General features: G+C 40.3%; 2 protein-coding genes across 2 annotated transcripts; one reads left to right on the top strand and one right to left on the bottom strand.

Annotated features, from left to right (window-relative positions):
- Window positions 1-4,785: 4,785 nt before the first annotated feature.
- On the bottom strand, window positions 4,786-15,258 carry LOC124112769 (low-density lipoprotein receptor-like). The gene is made up of 7 exons (XM_048399526.1): window positions 15,101-15,258; window positions 13,753-13,860; window positions 10,489-10,605; window positions 9,797-9,916; window positions 7,496-7,609; window positions 6,022-6,159; window positions 4,786-4,918 (listed from the first exon to the last, which is right to left on the bottom strand). Exons 1-6 carry the CDS (start codon window positions 15,168-15,170, stop codon window positions 6,080-6,082), a joined length of 609 nt encoding a protein of 202 aa, XP_048255483.1. The 5' UTR covers window positions 15,171-15,258; the 3' UTR covers window positions 4,786-4,918; window positions 6,022-6,079.
- Window positions 12,585-22,430, top strand: LOC125382017. The gene is made up of 3 exons (XM_048399525.1): window positions 12,585-13,081; window positions 17,514-17,631; window positions 20,045-22,430. The coding sequence occupies exons 1-3, from the start codon at window positions 13,070-13,072 to the stop codon at window positions 21,202-21,204; spliced, it is 1,290 nt and encodes a 429-aa protein (XP_048255482.1). The 5' UTR covers window positions 12,585-13,069; the 3' UTR covers window positions 21,205-22,430.
- Window positions 22,431-23,035: the final 605 nt, after the last annotated feature.

The raw sequence follows: 23,035 nt of genomic DNA, 5'->3' as shown, positions 1-23,035 counted from the left end.
TCTACTTGGAGCTATTGTGACGTCATCTAGGGCCCGGATGCACCTCGTTCAGGGGGGATAGAAAATAGCCAAATGCGCGTGACCAATAACCAATGTCATAGAAATGCTTCCATATATTTCATGCTGTTGGTTTGTTTGGTTTGGTTTGGTTTGGTTTGTTGACAAAGACAACAGTTTAATATTTATGAGTCGATATCAAGGAAAGAGAAATAGTATAGAGTTTACCTGCAGCATCATTTTTCCATCTCCTAGCGTACATATGCCACTCGGGGCAAAGGGCAAATTTGCGTTTACATGACTCAAAAGCTTCAAAAACTTTCGGTCTGACATAGGACAGCGCACAGATTCCTGCAATTATTATTTGGAGTGTGTTGCTTGTGGCGTTTGGAAAGAAGATATTGATGGATGACTATCACTAGATTGTCTGGACCGGACTCTATTGTTCAGATGCCGCCGTCGTATCACAGGGGTATTGTGGCTGCAGCTTCAGGCAACACATAAACAAACACTTTCTCATGCAAATGGTGTAAGAGGGTGCTTCCGGTAGAGCACGACATATTTAACATTAACATCTAGTGTATCACTAATTTTCGGTCGTCCATTCAAATAATTTTCATCACTATTTTGCCCTTTGTGGAGCCTGTTTCGGCGGAAAGTCGAGACAGTTATTCCCCGGCCTAAGTAAAGAGTTCAACAGGGTAAATGATAGTCATGTGGATGGCATTTCCAAATTTGACGCACCAGTGACAAAAAGTATGTCCAGTGCATTTATCTATTTCGACTTGTACCATGTGTTTCCGTGTCTGTTCAGGTGAACATTGGACTCCACCATTGGAGCTGGATACGCTCACCTCTTAACGAACACGTGGCATCATCACTTTTTGATTGTGATTAACACGTCCCATTTTTATTCTGGAAATCCAAAAGTCCAGAAACTCTACGGTCTTTGCCCAGTCTCGGTTAAAGGTATTTACAAAATTAAACATGCCGTTTTCATGGGAACGTACCAAGGAAGAAAAAATGAAAAAAAAATTGTTTAAAAACTCAATATTTAGACTATGTCGCCCATGGGCCTGCCCATGGGCGAAGTCTGGCCCATGGGTAGGCCCATGCATATGGGCAGGACCATGGGCGAGAATATGTTCCTTTACTTAAAACTCAAGTATTTGTTTAGCAAATACATTTAATGTATTCATTCAAGTATCATGACACAAAATTTAACTCATTTTAACTTAATTCAACGATTTTATAGCGATATTGAAATATTTCGCCCATGGGCGAGAAAAAGGTTTGGCTTATGGGCGAGAATATGTTCCTTTACTTAAAACTCATGATTTTGTTTCGCAAATACATTAAATGTATTTATTGAAGTATCATGACACAAAATTTAAGTTATCATTAATGAACACATTCTTGTGGTATATTCGGAATCGTCCAATGGACTCTGCTTTTAGCAGAGACTTTTAATAGTTATGGAAATGGTTTTGTCACTTTGGACAAACATCAGCCGGAAACGTTGGTTCAGGAAACTAAAACAGGTTGTGTATAATGACAAATGCAGGTTCACGGATGTCTGCATGGGATGGTCTCTGGTACACAACTCTAGGGTGTTCGCTAATCATCACGATCATATGATGGCACATGCGATCATATGATCACCTGTGCACCTCCAGTCATAACAATGGAAGAACCGAGTTGGAATGGCTAACTATGAAAAATATATGCCCGACCATAGGTTTACTGGCGACCAAGCGTACTTCACCACCATTGTCAGCACGGATATAGTACCGCCAAACCAAGGAGTGTGGTCAGGCCGAACTATCACTGGAGAATTCGAAGGCATCACATTAATTCGGCACTCAGCAGTACACTATGACCACTGAAACACATTTTGGTTCCTGCTTGGAACGGAAGAGGCGAAGAGCGTATATGTAGATGTTCCTATACACTGACTACAGCTCCCATGTCAAGATGACAAGCCATAATATCAAATGAGCCGGTTGCAAGTGGGGAGTTTGGAGTACCGTATTCGACGTAATAAGTACCCAGGGAACTCTCAAAATTAGAAATAGGGGGCTCTTAATAGAATATTATTTTGGTGGGGAAAAAAACAGAGTTGAAAGATAAATTTCGTGGTTTATGATGACAGCCTGAAATGTTTATATACGATAGATATATTTTTCCTGAATTTAATTGCCCATAATTAAGGGTGCATATAACACTCGAGTGCGTATTATACGCGAATAAATAAGTCTTGTGTAAATTGATCAATCGGAAGGGGTGCTAATTGGGATTGTTCACTAGCCAATATATCAGCAAATATCGCCGTGGGTGCTTATTAGAGCGGGGCGCTTATAACGTCGAATACCGCCTCCGTGGTCTTGTGGTAGAGCGTCCGCCCGGAGAGCGGAAGGTCCGGGGTTCGATCCCCAGCCGCGTCATACAAAAAGACGTTAAAAGATTGTACTTGTTGTTACCCTGTCTGGCGCTCGACATTAAGGGGCTAAAACAAGGACTGGTCGGCTCGGAGTCAGTATACTGTGTCTGAGTGGGGTATTCATGTTAAACTGCGGCATGGTATCTCAGTGAGCTAGCACTATAAATCGGCATCAGTCCGGACTAGTACAAGCAGCTACACACACACATACACGTGCATGCACGTCGCTATATAAGTGCAATAATCTTGGACGCGACGTTAAACCCAATTTCACCTCACCTATTACGTCGAATACGGTATTTCAGTATAAGGGGATAATATACAATGTAGTATTGGCTACGACTGACAGGAGGGCATCTTAAGACATGTTTATGACGTTCAGTCCAGGAAAGCCGAAAAGGGACAAGTGGCTGGACCTTGGATGTAAAACAGTTGCTAATCAGATCTGGGTTTGGAGAAGCGTGGATGGGACAAGGCGCTAGAAATGAAGATCTATTTATTCAGCAATTCACCCAACATTGTAAGGATGTGGATGTTCAATTTTGGAATGATGTTGTCTTATCTTACGCAAATTAAGATTTTTTAAACTTGCTAAATTAGAATTCTGTAAAACGGAACTTATATTTCCTCTATCATATGGCTTTGTGTAAGTTGATGTTCTAGTAATAACTTAACGATGAACAGGGAAGATTGTGTAATATTGACAGAATATTTATTGCCGATTTTGCATTATTGTATCTGTCGAAACAGAATATCATTTTTGGCTCCGGTGTCCATTTTATGCGAGACTAAGAGAAATTATTTGTCTTATGTTTTAAGTTTAATTATGAACATCCAACGCAAGAAATAAATACAGAGCTGTTTGTATAGTCCAACGCAGATCTTATCAACAGGTCAGCTTAATTCATATACCTAGGACTCAGAAACGTACTAATTACCTTTGTTACAAACTTCACAAAAACATACCGTACCTTTTAATATATTATATGAAATATTGTACATTTAAAATATTGATACCCTGAGTTGGCGCTGTGTAGCTGTAAGCCATGTCTCCCTGTGACCCGTATAATGTCCTCTTTTCGGAATAAACTGTATCACGCTTAAAAATCACTACAGTAACTGGAATACTGAAAAACCCAATTCACTCACTCATATCAGTTCAGTTATACCCATCGCTTCTCCCGAAGCATAGGCCGCCGACAACAGTCCGCCCGAGTCCTCGGTCCTGGGCTGCCCTCTCTAGTTGGCCCTCCAGGTGTGTCCCATCTTCTCGCTGTCTATATTAATTACGTTGTGTGTAATGTTTTGAATGATGCCTTTTGTTCCCCCATTAAGTCGGTATCAGCAAATATATGGGAAATCAGGGCAGGGAGACTTGTCTTGGAACATTTGAATCTAACTTGCTTGGACTGACAATTTGTCCAAGTCGCCTGGGTCTTCCTCAGGTTTAGCACTGGTACTTCGTCTGTCTGACAGTGTAAGTTTGATTGAATCATCATTGATTTTAGTTGAGGGACGTCTAGACCTGAGGTCATCATCAAGGCTTGTTCTCCCAGCCTTAAACATAGTTATCCAACGTTATCCCCATACGCTTGTGACATGCGGTCATGAATTTCTTAGGAAGTACTTTTCTCTTAAGTCAAAAACTGGATGACTGCTCGGTTTTCGTTCTTTTCCATTTCTGTGTCCATTTGGACCCCTATCACCTTCAACTGGCTGTCACTAATATACAAACGGCCTCAACAGACCAAATACACTTGCAATGAACTACTCAAACATTGTACTGCATGGACTAGTTTACTTTGGTATGGCCCAATGTTGAAAATTAGTCAGGCTTAGAACTTTTTGACCAGCCCTCGTATTACTAAAGGTCACATGTGTTCATTTAATGTGCAACAGGATTAATTAGCGCCTTTTACTTTGACCATTTCGCTAAGTTCTGGGCGTAGATAGATCTCAGATCCCAGAGCCGTCCATGTTATATGGATCATAGGTAAGGTGAGGTGAAATGGGGTTTAACGTCGCGTCCAAGATTATTGCACTTATAAAGCGACGTATATGGATCATAGAAAGATAGACTTCGAATTCGTTGTATTGTTCATTCGTGTTTCTACGATGGTTTAAACTCGGGTTAGTATTCTTGTAATCGTTCGCTCGGAAACGAGAAGTCTCTTATTCCATTTCTTAAAATCAGTCGTACATAGACAGTGAGCCACTCACATATAACTTTCCATACCCCATAAGTATAATATGATGCAATGCAAGATATCATGCGTTTTCATCGTAATCGCAGCAGCTATCATTTGGAGAGACTCGTATAAAAAGAAATAACAACGCTTGAGAAATAATAACATTTTATAATAATCACAGTATTTGTTTATTGACAGTTGTTAAAACCAAAAAAGTATATTCCACGCCAGAAAAACAACAACATAATGACTGTTTATACAAGGACCTGGATGCCGTTTCTGGTGCCGTGATCTGTAAAAAAAAAATGTCTGAGTGACTGTTTGACTGATCGGGTAACCTTCGTACGCCTGCAGCTGTTCGTGGTGAGAGATTGTACCAGAACGTAACACAGTAACTCTCAATGTTCAATGACCCGTGAAGATCCGGGATAGAATAGGTCTTCAGCAACCCATGCTTGCCGTAAAAGGCGACTATGCTTGTCGTAAAAGGCGACTAACGGGATCGGGTAGTCAGACTCGCTGACTTGGTTGATGCATGTCATCGATCCCAATTGCGTGGATCGATGTTCATGATGTAAATCACTGGATTGTCTGGTCCAGACTCGATTATTTACAGGCCGCCGTCTTATAGCTGGAATATTGTTGGGTGCGGCGTTAAACAAAAAAAAACACAAAAAAACAAATTCAATGTTCAATCCCAATGGGTACGTATGCCTTGAGGTGACATTGGACGTTTAGTCAATATACGTGTGTGCTATTCGTGGAAGGCGAGTAGTTGGTTGTGCTCGTGGGGATTCGTGACTGTTCTTCATCATGTTCACAAGAAACCGTTGCTGTCAGAACAGAAGGTATTAGTTCTCCACTGCCGTGCCTTTATCGCCCTATAAAATACCCTCACTGGTCCTCCTTTCTTTTTTTCAAAGACATAAATGGTTCATAAGTTTTATTCTTTTCTAATTCCCGGTAGGCAAGCCTTCATGTCACCCAGGGCGTTTATTTGTTTATTTATAGATAAAAAGAATGTAGATTTATTTCAAAATAGATTCCGACCAACAAGTAAACCATCAAAAAAAGTTTCTTCAGTCGGATCTGGAGCCGAAAAATATAATTGCAAACTGCCAGGCAAAATAAAGTTTACACCCATGTTTGATGTTGGCTAAAAATGAAAGGAACAAAAAAATGTTATTCGATAGTGGTGTATTTGATACGGGTTGTGTTTTGGACTTTAAGTTTGAAGTGTTTCGGCGACTGTTTTCAGCCTAGTATGTTTTGATAACGTTTGTATTTTTTTAATCCAACTTTTAAGTGTATCGTTTCTTTTGCCCGGCGCTTTATGTTCTTGATAATAAGGATAAAACACAAGTTGATATTTAAATGTCATTTACTAATACTGACCTGTAGGGTGCAGTTGGTCACATAGCTGTCATAGTTGACATCGTCTCTGCTGTCGCAGCTATTTACCTTCACAGTCAAAGAAGGCAGGGACACACTCACCATTTGGACACTGCTTCGCGCCAGGCTGGCAAGATTTGCCTGAAGTGGAGTTTATAGGTTGAATGAAGTGATCGTAAAATCCTCAAATTTAGCAATTAAACATGCACATTAAACCCACAAACGGTTGATTAAAAATAAATTTATTGCATTCACAATATATCCAAGATATACGGTATGACGATAATACTATCACGTATGAACACAGTGAAAAGATAATATCAGTCAGAATAAACAATGTGATTAGTATGTAATTATAGACATGCTTGCCTCTTGCACATCACTGTATGTGTATAGGCGTTAAAGGCTATTTGTTAAGCTGTTAAAAATGAGGTGAAATTGGGTTAAATATCGCCTTCAATACTGTTGCACTTATATTTTAAGACGTTTAAAGATGGCCTGTCAAAACCCCTTTGCAAATGACTAAAAGGAGGCAATAAGATATGGCGGGATGAGTATTATTTATGTGTTTTGAAAGGCTCATAGTTCTGACTTAACCATGTAGTGGGGCAACACACGTATACATGTAGATCTATATCGTATACGCATCTACAGGCATCCATCGCATCTTTATTAACATTTGCTATTGGTTCTGCTTTGATACAGTATCTCTTCCAAACACACGATCGCTCACTGAACTGTCACAAGCAGACCTCAATTAATCCAGGTATGAAGGCAAGAGACCAAATTCACGGGGCAATAAGGGACGTAACTCTTGCTTGTACCTGACAGCTGCACTGCTGTTTGCAAATTTACTGGTCGGCCGACATAGTCCGGCTTACGCTGAATCCACTATACTGTTGGATTTTATTATTTGATTCAATATATAACGACACATAGCGAACCCTCGTCATTAATTCATCTCTCTCTGTATCTCTTTCTCTCTCTCGCTCCCTCCCTCTCTCTCTCTCTCTCTCTCTCTCTCCCCCTCACCCCTCTCTATCGCTCCCTCCCTCTCTCTCCCTCTCTCGCTCACCCCCTCTCTCTCTCGTTCCCTCTCCCTCTCCCTCTCCCGTTCTCCCTCACCCCTCTCTCTCTCTCGCTCTCTCTCACCCCTCACTCTCTGTCGCCGCCTCTCTCTCCCCATCTCTCTCTCTCTCTCTCTCTATCGCTCCCTCCCCTCTCTCTCTGTCTCTCTCTCGCTCACCCCTTCTCTCTCTCTCACTCCTCTCTCTCCCCCTCCCTCGCTCTCTCTCACCCTCTCTCTCTCTCCATCTCTTTCTCTCTCTCTCTCTCTCTCTCCATCTCTTTCTCTCTCTCTCTCTCTCTCTCTCCATCTCTTTCTCTCTCTCTCTCTCTCTCTCTCTCCCTCTCTCTCTCTCTCTCTCTCTCTCTCTCTCTCTCAGTGGCGTGTGGCCAATAGATAGTTCCTACTCACAGTTGACTTCGTCGCTGCTGTCGGGGCAGTGGGGATAACCGTCGCAGACGGAGCTACTGCTGATGCAGTAGATGTCACTGCAGCTGAACTCTCCATCTGGACATTGGCTGGACTCTACATACAGATAATAAGTGATGACAGTTAGTATACTGGACATTGGCTGGACTCTACATACAGATAATGGGTGGTGACAGTTTGCATACTGGACAATTGCTGGACTCTACATACAGATAATGGGTGATGACAGTTTGTATACTGGACAATGGCTGGTCTCTACATACAGATAATGGGTGGTGACAGTTTGCATACTGGACAATGGCTGGACTCTACATACATATAATAGGTGATGACAGTTTGTATACTGGACATTGGCTTGACTCTACATACAGATACAGGATGATGACAGTTTGTACACTGGACATTGGCTGGACTCTACATACAGATAATGGGTGGTGACAGTTTGTATACTGGACATTGGCTGGACTCTACATACAGATAATGGGTAATGACAGTTTGTACACTGGACATTGGCTGGACTCTACATACAGATAATGGGTGATGACAGTTTGTACACTGGACATTGGCTGGACTCTACATACAGATACAGGGTGATGACAGTTTGTACACTGGACATTGGCTGGACTCTACATACAGATAATAGGTGGTGACAGTTTGTATACTGGACATTGGCTGGACTCTACATACAGATAATGGGTGGTGACAGTTTGTATACTGGACATTGGCTGGACTCTACATACAGATAATGGGTGGTGACAGTTTGTACACTGGACATTGGCTGGACTCTACATACAGATAAAGGGTGATGACAGTTTGTACACTGGACATTGGCTGGACTCTACATACAGATAATGGGTGGTGACAGTTTGTATACTGGACATTGGCTGGACTCTACATACAGATAATGGGTAATGACAGTTTGTACACTGGACATTGGCTGGACTCTACATACAGATAATGGGTGATGACAGTTTGTACACTGGACATTGGCTGGACTCTACATACAGATACAGGGTGATGACAGTTTGTACACTGGACATTGGCTGGACTCTACATACAGATAATAGGTGGTGACAGTTTGTATACTGGACATTGGCTGGACTCTACATACAGATAATGGGTGGTGACAGTTTGTATACTGGACATTGGCTGGACTCTACATACAGATAATGGGTGGTGACAGTTTGTATACTGGACATTGGCTGGACTCTACATACAGATAATGGGTGATGACAGTTTGTATACTGGACATTGCCTGGACTCTACATACAGATAATGGGTGATGACAGTTTGTACACTGGACATAGGCTTGGTATTAACACAAAGCCTCCTAGTCATACTTCATTTTGCCGTATTACCGTATAAACGCATTATATGTCCCACCAATATTTCTTATTGTTGAACATATATGCATATATGCAGAATATTTATGGCTTTATAAAATTAAACGCTTTTGTAAATTTTCATAATTCAAACAGTGCCATTGATCTGACCATTTTGAAACATGGTTATATATTTCTTATTCTCCGGCATTCTCACATTTGAACTAGACATGACTGTTCAGATACTGCTAACATAATGGTGATGTTTGTTTGTTGTCTTTTTGTTTAACGCCGCACTCAGCAATATTCCAGCTATATGGCGGCGGTCTGGAAATAATCGAGTCTGGACCAAACAATCCAGACTGAGTGATTTACATCATGGGCATCGATCCACGCTATTGAGACACGATGACATGCATCAACCAAGTCAGCGAGCCTGACCACCCGATCCCGTTAGTCGCCTCTTATGACAAGATTGTGGTAGTGACATATTCATTGAAATGTGAACACACAATACAAATCTTATCTCTCTGAACTGTTTGCGTATGCAAGAAACGGTGAGATTGAAAAAAACAAAATCGGTTGATACAATCTAAACATTTACCAATCTGACAATTCCGTTTATCCGATATTGTGTCTGGCATCTTTTTGGTTCCCATTATATCAATTCAAGTAAAAACGAACCGGATATATGCCACTAAAAAAGTGAAGGACCGTCTGATTCTTTCACATTATTATAGTTAGTCTATCATGGCATCGAGCGGTCCTTAACTTTTTTGAGTATATATTGGATAATCATGCAGTTTCGTAATTTCCGAGGAAGACCCCCATTCCTCTTGTAAAAAACCTCCAAGGCATATTTAATTTCTTCGTTTCGTTTTTCGTGGGTTTTGTAATATTCAATCCTTATACCTATTATACACATTGTATCGGAGCTTCAGCAATCATATTTTGTACAAACCACAATCGTTCTCGTCAGCGCCATCCAGACAGTCCCGATAGATGTCGCACTTGCGGACCTTGTCGATGCACCGACGCCCGTTGTCACAGCTGATTTCCGAGTCGAAACATTCACGCTCATCTAGAAACAATAAATACGATGCGGGAATGACGTTTGGACACGTGATGTTGACATTTTCACATTATGACCAAATCTCAAACAGCAACATGTCCTGATACATACTGGCTCCTGGCTAGTGTATAGATATGATATGATATGATATAATATGATATGATATGATATGATATGATATGATATGATATGATATGATATGAAAAAATAATAATTATTATGATAATGTAATAATATATATGACTATTATATTATAGAGATAATAGTTAAAAGAGTCACAGTTCAAGGTTAATAAAATAATGTGGCATCGTAGACTCTCAGTTATATCACGGCGTGTCAGCAGAGATGCGACCACAGCGACTCGGGTATATATTTGACGTTTATCACTTTGGTACAGAAAACAATGTATCCTTTCAAGGTAAATTTGAGGTTCAAACCTAAGATCAGAAATCCTAGCACACCTAAAGGGAGACAACTCAGCCCAGTGAATTGTGACGCCTTAGGCGACCGGGAGGCCTATGCCCTTAGATAGCACAGAGACGCCCTTCAATGAAGTTTAATAATATTATGCATGCACTCACCGCAATATATTTCGTCGGTTCCATCTTTGCAGTTGGCGTTACCGTCGCACGTGAGAACGCCGTTGATGCACTCACCGTCCCCACACTGGAACTGTCGAGAGGTGCACTCAACAGCTCCTGCAGGAACAGATCGACGTCAGTTCAACATGTGCAACGACCTCGAATGTCAGACATATTAAATGTCATGAATATGAAATATGGATGTTACTGGTGTAAAATTTGTATATGTCACCAGTACAATATATACTCATTACCAAAAGAAACGCGAACCATAGAAACATACAGAGAAGTATGTACGTTAAGAACAGATGTTTTCAATGTGTACCAATTAATGACAAACTAGTGTTACAACGGAGTGCCTTTGTTCTTATGACGATAAGCAGCAATGATTTCTAAACTTTACACGCTAATCCTGCACGAGACAAATGGTGCATCTCGAGTCATGGTTTTATGACGTCATGCGTTCCTGAGCATCGGTTCACACAACATACCAGAATGTTCGTTTGAGCATCGAACCAATCTAATCTCTTGAATATGAGAAAGTCTTCATATATTAACCAACATGTATGGTATTTGCGTTTCTTTTGGCGGTGAGTATATGCATGCCACTGGTATGAAACATATGTCATGTGTATAAATCTGTATGTCACTGATATAAATCTATATGTTACAAGTATGCAATCTGTATGTATCAGAATATCTGTACGTCAAGAGTAAACTATGAAATTTGTAGGTAAGGAGTAAACTATGACATATGTAAGTCAGGGGTATGCAGTATACCTATGAATATCAAAAGCATGAAGTTAATATGTCATTCACTTCAAATCTGTATGTCATTAGTTCACAAGTATTGGATGGCAAAGTTTCACCACTATACCATTGTCATGAGTAAACAACAAACACGTGTAATTGCAATACCAGGCGCATTTGGTATTAATCAAATGCACGATTTTAAGGAATAATGAAAATTAAATTGATTAATTTTTGCAATGCATGTATATGCATTTTAATCTGCTTGGTGTCAATCTGAGGCCATGGCTGCATGTGCAGTAGGACATGCATGTCGATACAGATCTGTTCGAGACAGCCAACACTGACATGCATGTCGATACAGATCTGTTCGAGACAGCCAACACTGACATGCATGTCGATACAGATCTGTTCGAGACAGCCAACACTGACATGCATGTCGATACAGATCTGTTCGAGACAGCCAACACTTACATGTATGTCGATAAAGATCTGTTCGAGACAGCCAGCACTGACATGCATGTCGATAAAGATCTGTTCGAGACAGCCAACACTGACATGCATGTCGATACAGATCTGTTCGAGACAGCCAACACTTACATGCATGTCGATACAGATCTGTTCGAGACAGCCAACACTGACATGCATGTCGATACGGATCTGTTCGAGACAGCCAACACTGACATGCATGTCGATACAGATCTGGTCGAGACAGCCAACACTGACATGCATGTCGATACAGATCTGTTCGAGACAGCCAACACTGACATGCATGTCGATACAGATCTGTTCGAGACAGCCAACACTGACATGCATGTCGATACAGATCTGTTCGAGACAGCCAACACTTACATGCATGTCGATACAGATCTGTTCGAGACAGCCAGCACTGACATGCATGTCGATACGGATCTGTTCGAGACAGCCAACACTGACATGCATGTCGATACAGATCTGTTCGAGACAGCCAACACTGACATGCATGTCGATACAGATCTGGTCGAGAAAGCCAACACTGAATGCATGACAACCGAGTATAGATGTACATTTGAGATATATATATATATAAAGATCTGGTATGGATATGTATATTTGAGATGTACCCTGGCTAGATGCGACTCAGATTACGCGCCTGTGTAAGTGTGCTGGCGAAGAATATCAATAAGAACAGCAATATATCAGTGACATCATGCTGTGACAGCTTTCGTGGTAGACAATGTGAGAAAAGTGACGACGGTCGAAAAAAGCTTTCCAGTGCAGTGAGAGTTTGATTGTCATTCTAGAAGTTGGTGAGAAAGTAAGAGAGCGTACAATTTATTGACAACAACTTCTGTTTTATTGCATATGGGGCCGTTTCGATGTAGATTCTTACACCGTTATCAAGTTGGACTGGTGATGGTCTTGCTACTGAGGCTGACAACTGTCTTCCACTCCAGCTTGATAACGGTGTAAGAATCTACATCGAAAAATCGCTATATGCAATAAACCAGGAGCTGTTATCCATAAAGTTGAACGTTTTCTCACTTCAGCAAGGGTGCGAATATATGAGTGAGTGTTGTGCAACGCCGCTCTCATCAATAGTCCAGTTTTATATTTCAGTGATCAGTACTTATTCGCGTCTGGACCAGACCTATCAGTGACTGAAAGCCATTGCAACGATCCACGCCATTAGAGCACAATGGCGCCAATCAACCAAGGCACAGAACCTGACAATCGCTCCATATTAGTTGACTCTTACACATGAGGACGACTGTGGACCTGTCCTCACTCGGAACACCCCGGAGAACACGTCAGTGAATCTAACAAGCAACAGCATGGTGCGTTGCAGATTATGATGATACAGGTGCGTATATAATGCGAATGAAATTTCTGCTCGGATTTGCAACATTAAAACAAGGGAAGCTGGCCAAGAAATGTACCGTCAGCTTCACATATGTGTATGGAGTCCTAGAAGGGACATTATCGTGTTGTCAATATGTCGCACTGTCGCGTTGTTGATTTTTACACATTTTAGAATGGGGCGACAATGCGACAACGCGACATATTTTGACCTTGAAAAATGTCGCGTTGTCGCCCTTTGGCAAAATAAAAAAAATGTTTTTCAAAGCGAGACAAGGCGACAAATATTTTGCGTTGTCGCACTGTCGCGCTTTGGTTAATTTTGAAACTGTTTGCACGTTTCACAACTTCAGAGGTAAAATCGAACATGCTCTGTCTGTGAAGATTTCAAAGAGCGTCATGTGGCTGTTTGAGGGGTAAGTTGATAGGGACAGTGGTTCCGTCCCAAACCTTAAAAATTAAACATAGAACCCAATGATAAATTCCAAATTTCTGATGTGCACAAGATCAACAACAAAATGTAAATCACACACTGGTGGTGTAAATTCACCCCCAACTGAAGTGTTAACTGGAAAATGTGACAACCACCTCCAGATCCTAGGTGCAGTCCGAATTCCATGAAAAAACAAACATTTAACATGTAACATTCCATACAGCATGCGTGAACATCCTTACCACACCCAGCTTCATCAGATTCATCCAAGCAGTCGACCTGACCATCACACCGCCACTGTCCAGGGGTACACTCGCCGTCACATTCAAACTCTCCACTGTCACAGTCCACTGAAACAGAGGTGAGGTGAGGTGATATTGGGTTTAACGTCGCGTCCAAGATTATTGCACTTATATAGCGACGTGCATGCACGTGTATGTGTGTGTGTGGCTGCTTGTACTAGTCCGGACTGATGCCGATTTATAGTGCGATACCATGGTACCATGCCGCAGTTTAACATGAATACCCCACTCAGACACAGTATACTGACTCCGAGCCGACCAGTCCTTGTTTTAGCCCCTTAATGCCGAGCGCCAGACAGGGTAACAACAAGTACCATCTTTTAACGTCTTTTGGTATGACGCGGCTGGGGATCGAACCCCGGACCTTCCGCTCTCCGGGCGTACGCTCTACCATTAGACCACGAAGGCGGTACTGAAACAGAGAGTACCCAATTTCTACCATATCACCCGGGGTAGTATCGGAACATATTCCAACTTAAAATGACGGTGAAATATCGGGTAACAAACTGATAATATGAAATGTATCACAATTGCCATTCCTCCTCTTCACAGTCATATAGTTTTAATTAAAGTGAGTGAGGGAGTGAGTATGGTTTTACTCCGCTTTTAGCAATATTCCAGCAATATCACGGCGGGGGACACCAGAAATGGGCTTCACACATTGTACTTAATTAAAGTAATGATAATCCTGGAGACAATCAAACAGTTTAAAAAAGGACAAAAAGTTTGATTTCCATAATTATGTGAAGTCCATTGCACGATTCCGATTGTATCACAAGCATGTGTTTATGAATCGCTCTCAAATAGGGAATAATTAACGGATGATACCATGAAAACGCCGATCATTATCATTATCCATAAAACATATATGAAAATGAATGTTTCCTATATGATATGAAACCAAGGTTAATAAAAATATATACAGAAAACAATGAAAATTAAATATCAATAAATATCATAATCACTATGCATCCTATATAATCTATTGTTATTAAGATTGATTTCATTAAATTTGAGATAAATAAAATTACGAAAAAAATAATCTTGTATCCGAAATATCCTCTTTGTATTATTAAACTTTGGATAACAGCACCGAATATTATTTATACGTTGTAAAAAGTTTTGTCTTAATGTTTAAATATTTTTTTAAGAACAAGTTTCATATAAATAGGAATAATCAGATAAATACTTTATTTTACAAAATCAATATTAACCTAAATAAAGTCAGTTCTAAGGAAATCGTGATCACAGTTACGAAACTCCGTTTCCAAATAGCAGTAATACTTACATGACGTCACAACATCAAAGACAGCGGCTATGGCCAGTATATAAGCCAACCAAAGGGACACGGTACTCATTGTATCTTTATCTTTCCGATACCCAGAAACAAACTACTGATTCTCTCCGATTGTCGAGATATATCCCCCACCCTACAGCTGTGACGCATTAACAAACGATTCCCACTTACAGAAATACCACCCATTCAATTACAATATATTTGTATCTAAATGCATCCATTAACAATGCGTTGACATACAGATAAAATAGGCATTGAACGTTACTGTGATAATAAACATATATAATATAGACGTATAGTATCCGTCATTGAGTATAGGGCTGATTAGGACTATTAATTGATCTATGAAAGAGTCAATTTGTTGATATTAGTGTCATAATTATGCTGTATGTTGTAGCGTATTATGAATTATGGATTTTTTGTGGGTTATTAGCAAATACTTCCTCTGGACAGCACACGTTTGGTACATTTCTTCAGTTAAAGTACGGATTCAGATCTACCTATACCATCTGGGGATCTCAGTTTTTGTTGGTATGTGTAACAAGTCATCTTGAATATGAAATCTGGATAATCACAGAATCATTCATTTATTCAAAAATATGTATTTTCATTCCGTCATTTCCATCATATTACGACCACCAGATGAATCAACGCTTCTTAATGTTGACGAAAGACACTAACTCTATATAATGTTTGGACAAGCTTGGCACAATATTAATTCAAGGCGGTTTCAAGAAGAACCTGTTTCTCTTAAAGATGAAATATTAAAGAAACTTGAAACACCTAAGTACAAAATTAATAAAAGGTACAAATCGTTCAGGTTTGTACTTAGATACAAGTTCCAGAAGGCACCATATACCGATGATATATACACCGTTAATGTGAACTAGCCAGCGAGACTTCATTGGATACGTGACTTCATCATCCAGTTGTGACAGACACCCAATGAGTGAGTGAGTGAGTTGTGCTGTGCAGCGGTTTATATCAAAGGTTCAGCATACCATGCAAATTCATTCAAATTATTTTTGAGACACAAGGTTTTTATTTCTTGAAATGAATTAACTATCGATATGATAAGATTATCAAATACAATGTTTTGAGCGTATCCTGCCATACCGGTGCCGTGGCACCCGTCACAAACACATACAAAAGCAAGTCAATTTTCCCCCTAAAATCACTGAAACATGTAGAACATGTCAAAGTAGGGAACAAATGCACGCTTGCATCATCGTTTAAACTATTCTTCTTAACGTTTCATTAACAGGTATAATGAATAAGATGGACAAGAGACCTCCGTGGTCTAGTGGTAGAGCGTCCGCCCGGCCGCGTCATACCAAAAGACGTTAAAAGATGGTACTTGTTGTTACCCTGTCCGGCATTAAGGGATTTAAACAAGGACTGGTCGGCTCGGAGTCAGTATACTGTGTCTGAATGGGGTATTCATGTTAAACTGCGGCATGGTATCTCAGTGGGCTAGCACAATAAATCGGCATCAGCCCGGACTAGTACAAGCAGCCACACAAACACACCTACACGTGCATGCACGACGCTATATAAGTGCAATAATCTTGGACGCGACGTTAAACCCAATTTCACCTCACATCACCAGATGGACAAGATCCATGCGAATAGATTCAAGCAACCATCCTTATGGTTTGGGTATGATGACACACTGTATCAACCAGCACACTACTAAGAGTAGGCCACCATTTGTGTTATATTCACTGAACAGACATTGTTGCCATCCGATCAACTATTGTGCTACCGGGTTTATCTTGAGCCTACTTACCAAGGAATACCCTATAGTATCTGTTATTGCCACGTATCACTGAAGAGGAAACAGCATTGAAGCCTGTCGTTCAGAGATATTACAGGTGACACGCTATTTCTAATTAATACTAGTTATCATACAATTAATCTTGATATCTTCATCCACCATGTGTAACTGTTCTTTAAAAACTTAACATGAAACGAATACAAAAGCAGTGAGCATAAACATAAACTTCATAATAAATTATATATAAAAATAGTTAATTCATTATAAATTTGGTAAATAAATAAAACTATTAAATAACTACTGTTAAATGTGAACGTTTCTATTTGAAATTCTTTGTTCACTTGTACAAATTCTCTTCATAATCATTGTTATGTCCACCCGATCGATGCTGTAGAACTTAAAAAAGGTGTACGAAATGCAGTGAGCCGGCCACAGTACACAGCCCGGATTATGGCTAGAAGAGATAGATTTACCGCGAGACAGTCTATCGCATGTCTACCTATACCCACTTTCTGAAACTGATAGTCACGAACTTTAATCCCCGCGTCCTTGTTCTCACTTGCTGGCTGAGACAATCTGCTATCTTCCAGTGGTGTGATGTTATCATGGCTGATTCCTTTTACATAGATCTGGTTCGAGCCACGTCATTTGAATCCACGTCACCGAAGTTCTGAAGGGCCAGCCCGCAATTTTAATTACGTGTCGTACACTTTCATTGAGAGCTTTGGACACCATTATCGCGAAGGTGAGTGCGTGGGTATCTAAGGGGCCGGCAATTTCATATTTGGGGTGTTTCCCTTGGATTTTATCGAATACATTGTCTCAGATAATGCTTAAAAAATAATTATGCTTCAAACTGTTGAAAACATTTGGCCCCCAATATCAAATAGTCGTCCCTTATGCAAGTGTAATGTATATATCATAAACAAATTCTGAGCATGATCCATAATGAACATGGTCCTTTGATAACTAACGGTTGACAGAATTGCTATACACGTATCATGATGACCATGTAGTACGCTCATATGCCTCATGTAAAAGTGTTTTATACACTACAACAGAATATTTGATGGCAATATATTCTTTACATTGGGTTGTATGCAAATCTTCTGTATGACAATGTATTGTGTGACACTGCACCGTGTGGCAAATTATTGTATACATTGTATTTCATGGTAATATGTTCTTTACATTGGGTTGTATGCAAATGTGCTGTATGACAATGTATTGTGTGACACTGCGTCGTGTGGCAAATTACTGTATACATTGTATTTTATGGTAATATGTTCTTTACATTGGGTTGTATGCAAATCTTCTGTATGACAATGTATTGTGTGACACTGCGTCGTGCGGCAAATTATTGTATACATTGTATAATTGCATTGCAATGTGTTGTGTACAATGTGTTGTATGGCAATGTTCCCTGTGGCAGTGTGTTGTATTGAATGTGTTGTATTGAATGTGTTGTATTGAATGTGTGGTATTGAATGTGTGGTATTGAATGTGTGGTATTGAATGTGTTGTATTGAATGTGTTGTATTGAATGTGTGGTATTGAATGTGTTGTATTGAATGTGTGGTATTGAATGTGTTGTATTGAATGTGTTATATTGAATGTGTGGTATTGAATGTGTTGTATTGAATGTGTTGTATTGAATGTGTGGTATTGAATGTGTGGTATTGAATGTGTTGTATTGAATGTGTTGTATTGAATGTGTGGTATTGAATGTGTGTATTGAATGTGTGGTATTGAATGTGTTGTATTGAATGTGTGGTATTGAATGTGTTGTATTGAATGTGTTGTATTGAATGTGTTGTATTGAATGTGTTGTATTGAATGTGTTGTATTGAATGTGTTGTATTGAATGTGTGGTATTGAATGTGTTGTATTGAATGTGTGGTATTGAATGTGTGGTATTGAATGTGTTGTATTGAATGTGTGGTATTGAATGTGTTGTATTGAATGTGTTGTATTGAATGTGTGGTATTGAATGTGTGGTATTGAATGTGTGGTATTGAATGTGTTGTATTGAATGTGTTGTATTGAATGTGTGGTATTGAATGTGTTGTATTGAATGTGTTGTATTGAATGTGTTGTATTGAATGTGTGGTATTGAATGTGTTGTATTGAATGTGTTGTATTGAATGTGTTGTATTGAATGTGTGGTATTGAATGTGTTGTATTGAATGTGTTGTATTGAATGTGTTGTATTGAATGTGTGGTATTGAATGTGTTGTATTGAATGTGTGGTATTGAATGTGTTGTATTGAATGTGTTGTATTGAATGTGTTGTATTGAATGTGTTGTATTGAATGTGTGGTATTGTGTGTGTGGTATTGAATATGTGGTATTGAATGTGTGGTATTGAATGTGTGGTATTGAATGTGTGGTATTGAATGTGTCGAATGTGCAGGTATGGTATTGGGTATGCGAAAGACCCTCTTTGATGGTCGGAGTGTTTGGTACGTGCGTTTAATGTAGGTTTTATGTTTAGGATATGCATAATGCAGTTTCGAATAAATTCAGACAATCAAGTTCTAAAAACAGGAAGTGGTCCTTATCTTGTTATGATGAACAGTTTCAATGGCATACACAATGCGATTTTGAATTGGGGCCAGATATTGTTTCAGCTGCAGCTGCAAAACCAGATAATATTCTTTAAATAAAACTTTGTCCCAATATATATATATATATATATTTATTTTTTTTATCATATATATTAAAGTAAAACACACATTGCATTTGCAACACTGTAATTTCTGTGGCAGGCAATTCTTTTATTCCAACAGTATGAAGCATAAGTAAGGATAAGATATATGGATGAACAACTTACTTATTACAATTAGGAGCGACGTTTCGATGTAGGTTTTAACACCGTTATCACTTCCTTGATAGAACCTACACCGAAACGTTCATCCATATATCGTATCCTTACTTAGCACTCCAACTTCTAAATGCCTCTCAAAGAAGATATATGAAGCATATGATTTTTTCAAGAATTACGGGGACATATTTAAAATATATATATATATATATATATATATATCAAAAGGATGGCCCCCTAACCAGCTTTTTGACCATGATACCATTATTAACAAGCCACCATGATGTATCTGGAATATTTCTCTTTCTCTAACCCATACACTGTTTTTTTCCAGATCTTCTTCACAGTCCACGGCCACAATCGCCGGTTAGTGTTGTAACAATGAACGTGGTCGTATTCCGTAAGCCTCTTGTATACATTCTTCTCGGTGCCGCCTTCCTGGTTCTGTTCGGCCGGTATGTCCGCCCCGGGAGGCTAGTCATTAGGGCTACAGGTCTCTTCAGTCGCAGTCTGGGGGATTACTATGCCATGGATGAACACTCTCTAGAGACCCCATCCGATGCGGTCGGACCAGCAGAGCTCAACCTGACCAACACAAATCTACGTAATCTAACCCAGGTTTCAAGCCTCTTTGCTCAACACAAACATAAGACTACTGTTAAACCTGTACTCGTTCTGTTTACGACCTGGGACAGTCGCGCTGGCAATGACACTGCGAAAAGGAATGTTCTGAAGAACTGGAGCTGGCTGAAGCCTGAGGTCATTCCAGTGCTACTTACATCAGACCCAGATGCAAAAACGGAGGCTTTGCTATACGGCTGGCATTCTTATAATGTCACCGAGAGAAGCTGTTCGCCCAACTCCAAACCGACCTTAAAGTCTATGTTCCAAACAATCACACACCACTACCGCAATAAAATTAAACTACAGGCTTTTGCTACTGGTGACATGTTGTTCGACGAAAGCATCGTATCGACCTTCCAGGCTTTCATTCGTGATAACCGTGTCACCGCAAAGAAATCATTTGCGGTACTTGGGAAACGAACCGATGTGCTTCTGAAACGTGGAGTTGAGATGGGTAGTCTCTTAGACGTGCGGCAAATGTCCCGCCAAGGACATTTCGCGAAGGACGGGTTATCGGGACTATTTGTTACCAACCACATCTTCCCATGGGATCGTCTTCCTGCTGTTAATGGGGCTCTACCTGGCGTATTTGAATGGATTGGAGTCTTTTGTTCGCATCACTATGTCCCTCTTTATGACATAACCGCCACTACTCTGTCCGTTCACATCACAACACAACCAACAGCAGCGCAGTTGAACTTGATGGCTTGTAATAAAGATATCATATTCAAAAGTGGCCCGCATCCACCGGACAACCACTGTGGACATACAGAGTGCATTGCCACGCGCTCGATGTCGTCCACTGGAGGGCAGATTCTATTTCAGGAATTATCGGCACTACCAAAGAGCTGTGATGACTGTTGGAGGTAGTTCGTATTGCTGTTCGTGTCAGTGTTAGCTCAGGATGTACACGCCGATGATTTCCGAAAGCCACCTGAATTAACTGACATGGTCATACTACGTGATAATCTTTATTGTAATGTTAAGTAAGAGAAAGGGGAAACGGGCTGTAGCTTATTGACATATCTTATATATACAGTAAACCACGGTTATAACGAACTCACTAATTTTAGCTCGTTATAACCGTAGTTCATTATAATCATATATACAATATATATACAGCAAATGCCCGGGACCCCCAAAACAGTACGTTATATCAGTCAGTTCGTTATAAGAGTGTTGGTTATAAACGTAGTTTACTGTAATTTGTTTCCCAATAATGTACTTTCACGAATTCTCGGGGCGGTCGGGTAGCCCAGTGGTCAAAGCGTTCGCTCGTCACGCCGAAGATTCGGGTTCGATTCCCGACATGGATACAGTGTGCGAAACCTATTTCGCCGTGATATTGCTGGAATATTGCTGGGATATTGCTTAACCATACACGTGCAGCACACACCTCACACATCAAAGTTCTTATGCACATCTGTCGTGATGCAAGGTGAAGACCATGAGATGCAATAACGAAGTCTAATGGACAAATATGTATTTGCTTTGATCTTTGTCTCGGGTTTCCGGAACCTTGTTCAAATATATGTTTCAACGTGACAGTTTTAATGTCATGCCCTGTTTCGAAAGAACATAAAAGGTCATTAGCATAGGTTCAGTTAAGAGTTCAAACTTGGAAAACCTGATATTACAAAGAGAAGTCCATGTTTTATGTTGGGGGCTGGCTTTAAGAACAATCCAAGCGGTTTTTTAGGTTTCTAAAAATCAACTTTAAACACCTTAATACGAAAACGTCCTATTTCATTTAACTTATCGTCATTTTCGACTAGACTAAATCAAGAAATAACATGGACTGTGAAACATTATGACTTTTGTCCATCTTTTGACTTGGCTATAGGTATCGAGTCCTGGTCCATTTCGATTGCTTTAGAAACTCACCGGTGTATGGTTACGAGTGATTATTATTAAGATAGAAAGTTGCATGATCCATGGTGTAAGACAATACTCTTGTGTGTTCGGCAGAATGTGCCAACCAAGCCGTGACAAGCGGTGGCCGGAGGAGGCCAGGCGCATATCGGTTCCTGTAGTGAGTGAGTGAGTGAGTGAGTGAGTTGGGTTTAACGCCGCTTTTAACAGTATTCCAGTTATATCGAGGCGTGTCAGCTTAATGTGGGAGGAAAGCCCGAAGAGATGCAGGTCTCAGACGTTTACCACTTCGGTGAAACCCACGAGCACGGGTATGGTGCTGACAAACCTAGAAACATAATCGGGGCGAACCGGGATTCGAACCCACAATCACAGGTTTCTGGCTGCCCAGCGGATGCAACTCTGCACAGCGAATCGCGGCGCCTTAGACGACTGGGCCACCCGTGCCCCCGGTTCCTGTAGAGACGTGCGTGACGAGCGAACGCTTTAACCACTGGGCTACCCGACCGCCCCGTTCCTGTAGATGTTAATAAATCCTTACTAACAAACAACTGTAACAATCGTTGATACAACATTAAACACTCGTCAGCAACATATATGTATGTTTTATACATGAACTCAAGACACATTTCTTTCTCATAATGTCACTTATGGCGTGCAGGCAAACTTGCATAAAGCCTTGTCACTCCTACGACTATTGTAAGTCTATGTATGTCATACAGACCCTGAAATAAATATATCCAATAAAGCCCATGCAAGTTTATAATATTTAGCAAGTCTAGATTACTGCAGTATCAGGAGTGAGTCTCTGGGCTCCTATAGTTTAACA

The sequence above is a fragment of the Haliotis rufescens genome, unplaced genomic scaffold (genome assembly GCF_023055435.1).
Source record: "Haliotis rufescens isolate VD_foot unplaced genomic scaffold, xgHalRufe1.0.p SCAF_2, whole genome shotgun sequence".
NCBI lineage: Eukaryota > Metazoa > Mollusca > Gastropoda > Lepetellida > Haliotidae > Haliotis > Haliotis rufescens.
Note: the sequence above shows the minus strand (reverse complement) of the source record. Positions and strands in the feature narration are given on the sequence as shown.

Bases quoted from the DNA above. Each gene is read 5' to 3' on its own strand.
- LOC125382017 (XM_048399525.1), top strand. The intron at 17,632-20,044 runs GTGAGTGCGTGG...GTTTTTTTCCAG, and splicing joins TGGACACCATTATCGCGAAG to ATCTTCTTCACAGTCCACGG.
- LOC124112769 (XM_048399526.1), bottom strand. From the start codon at position 15,170: ATGAGTACCGTGTCCCTTTGGTTGGCTTATATACTGGCCATAGCCGCT. The intron at 13,861-15,100 runs GTAAGTATTACT...CCTCTGTTTCAG, and splicing joins CTTTGATGTTGTGACGTCAT to TGGACTGTGACAGTGGAGAG. The intron at 9,917-10,488 runs GTGAGTGCATGC...TATTGTTTCTAG, and splicing joins AACCGACGAAATATATTGCG to ATGAGCGTGAATGTTTCGAC.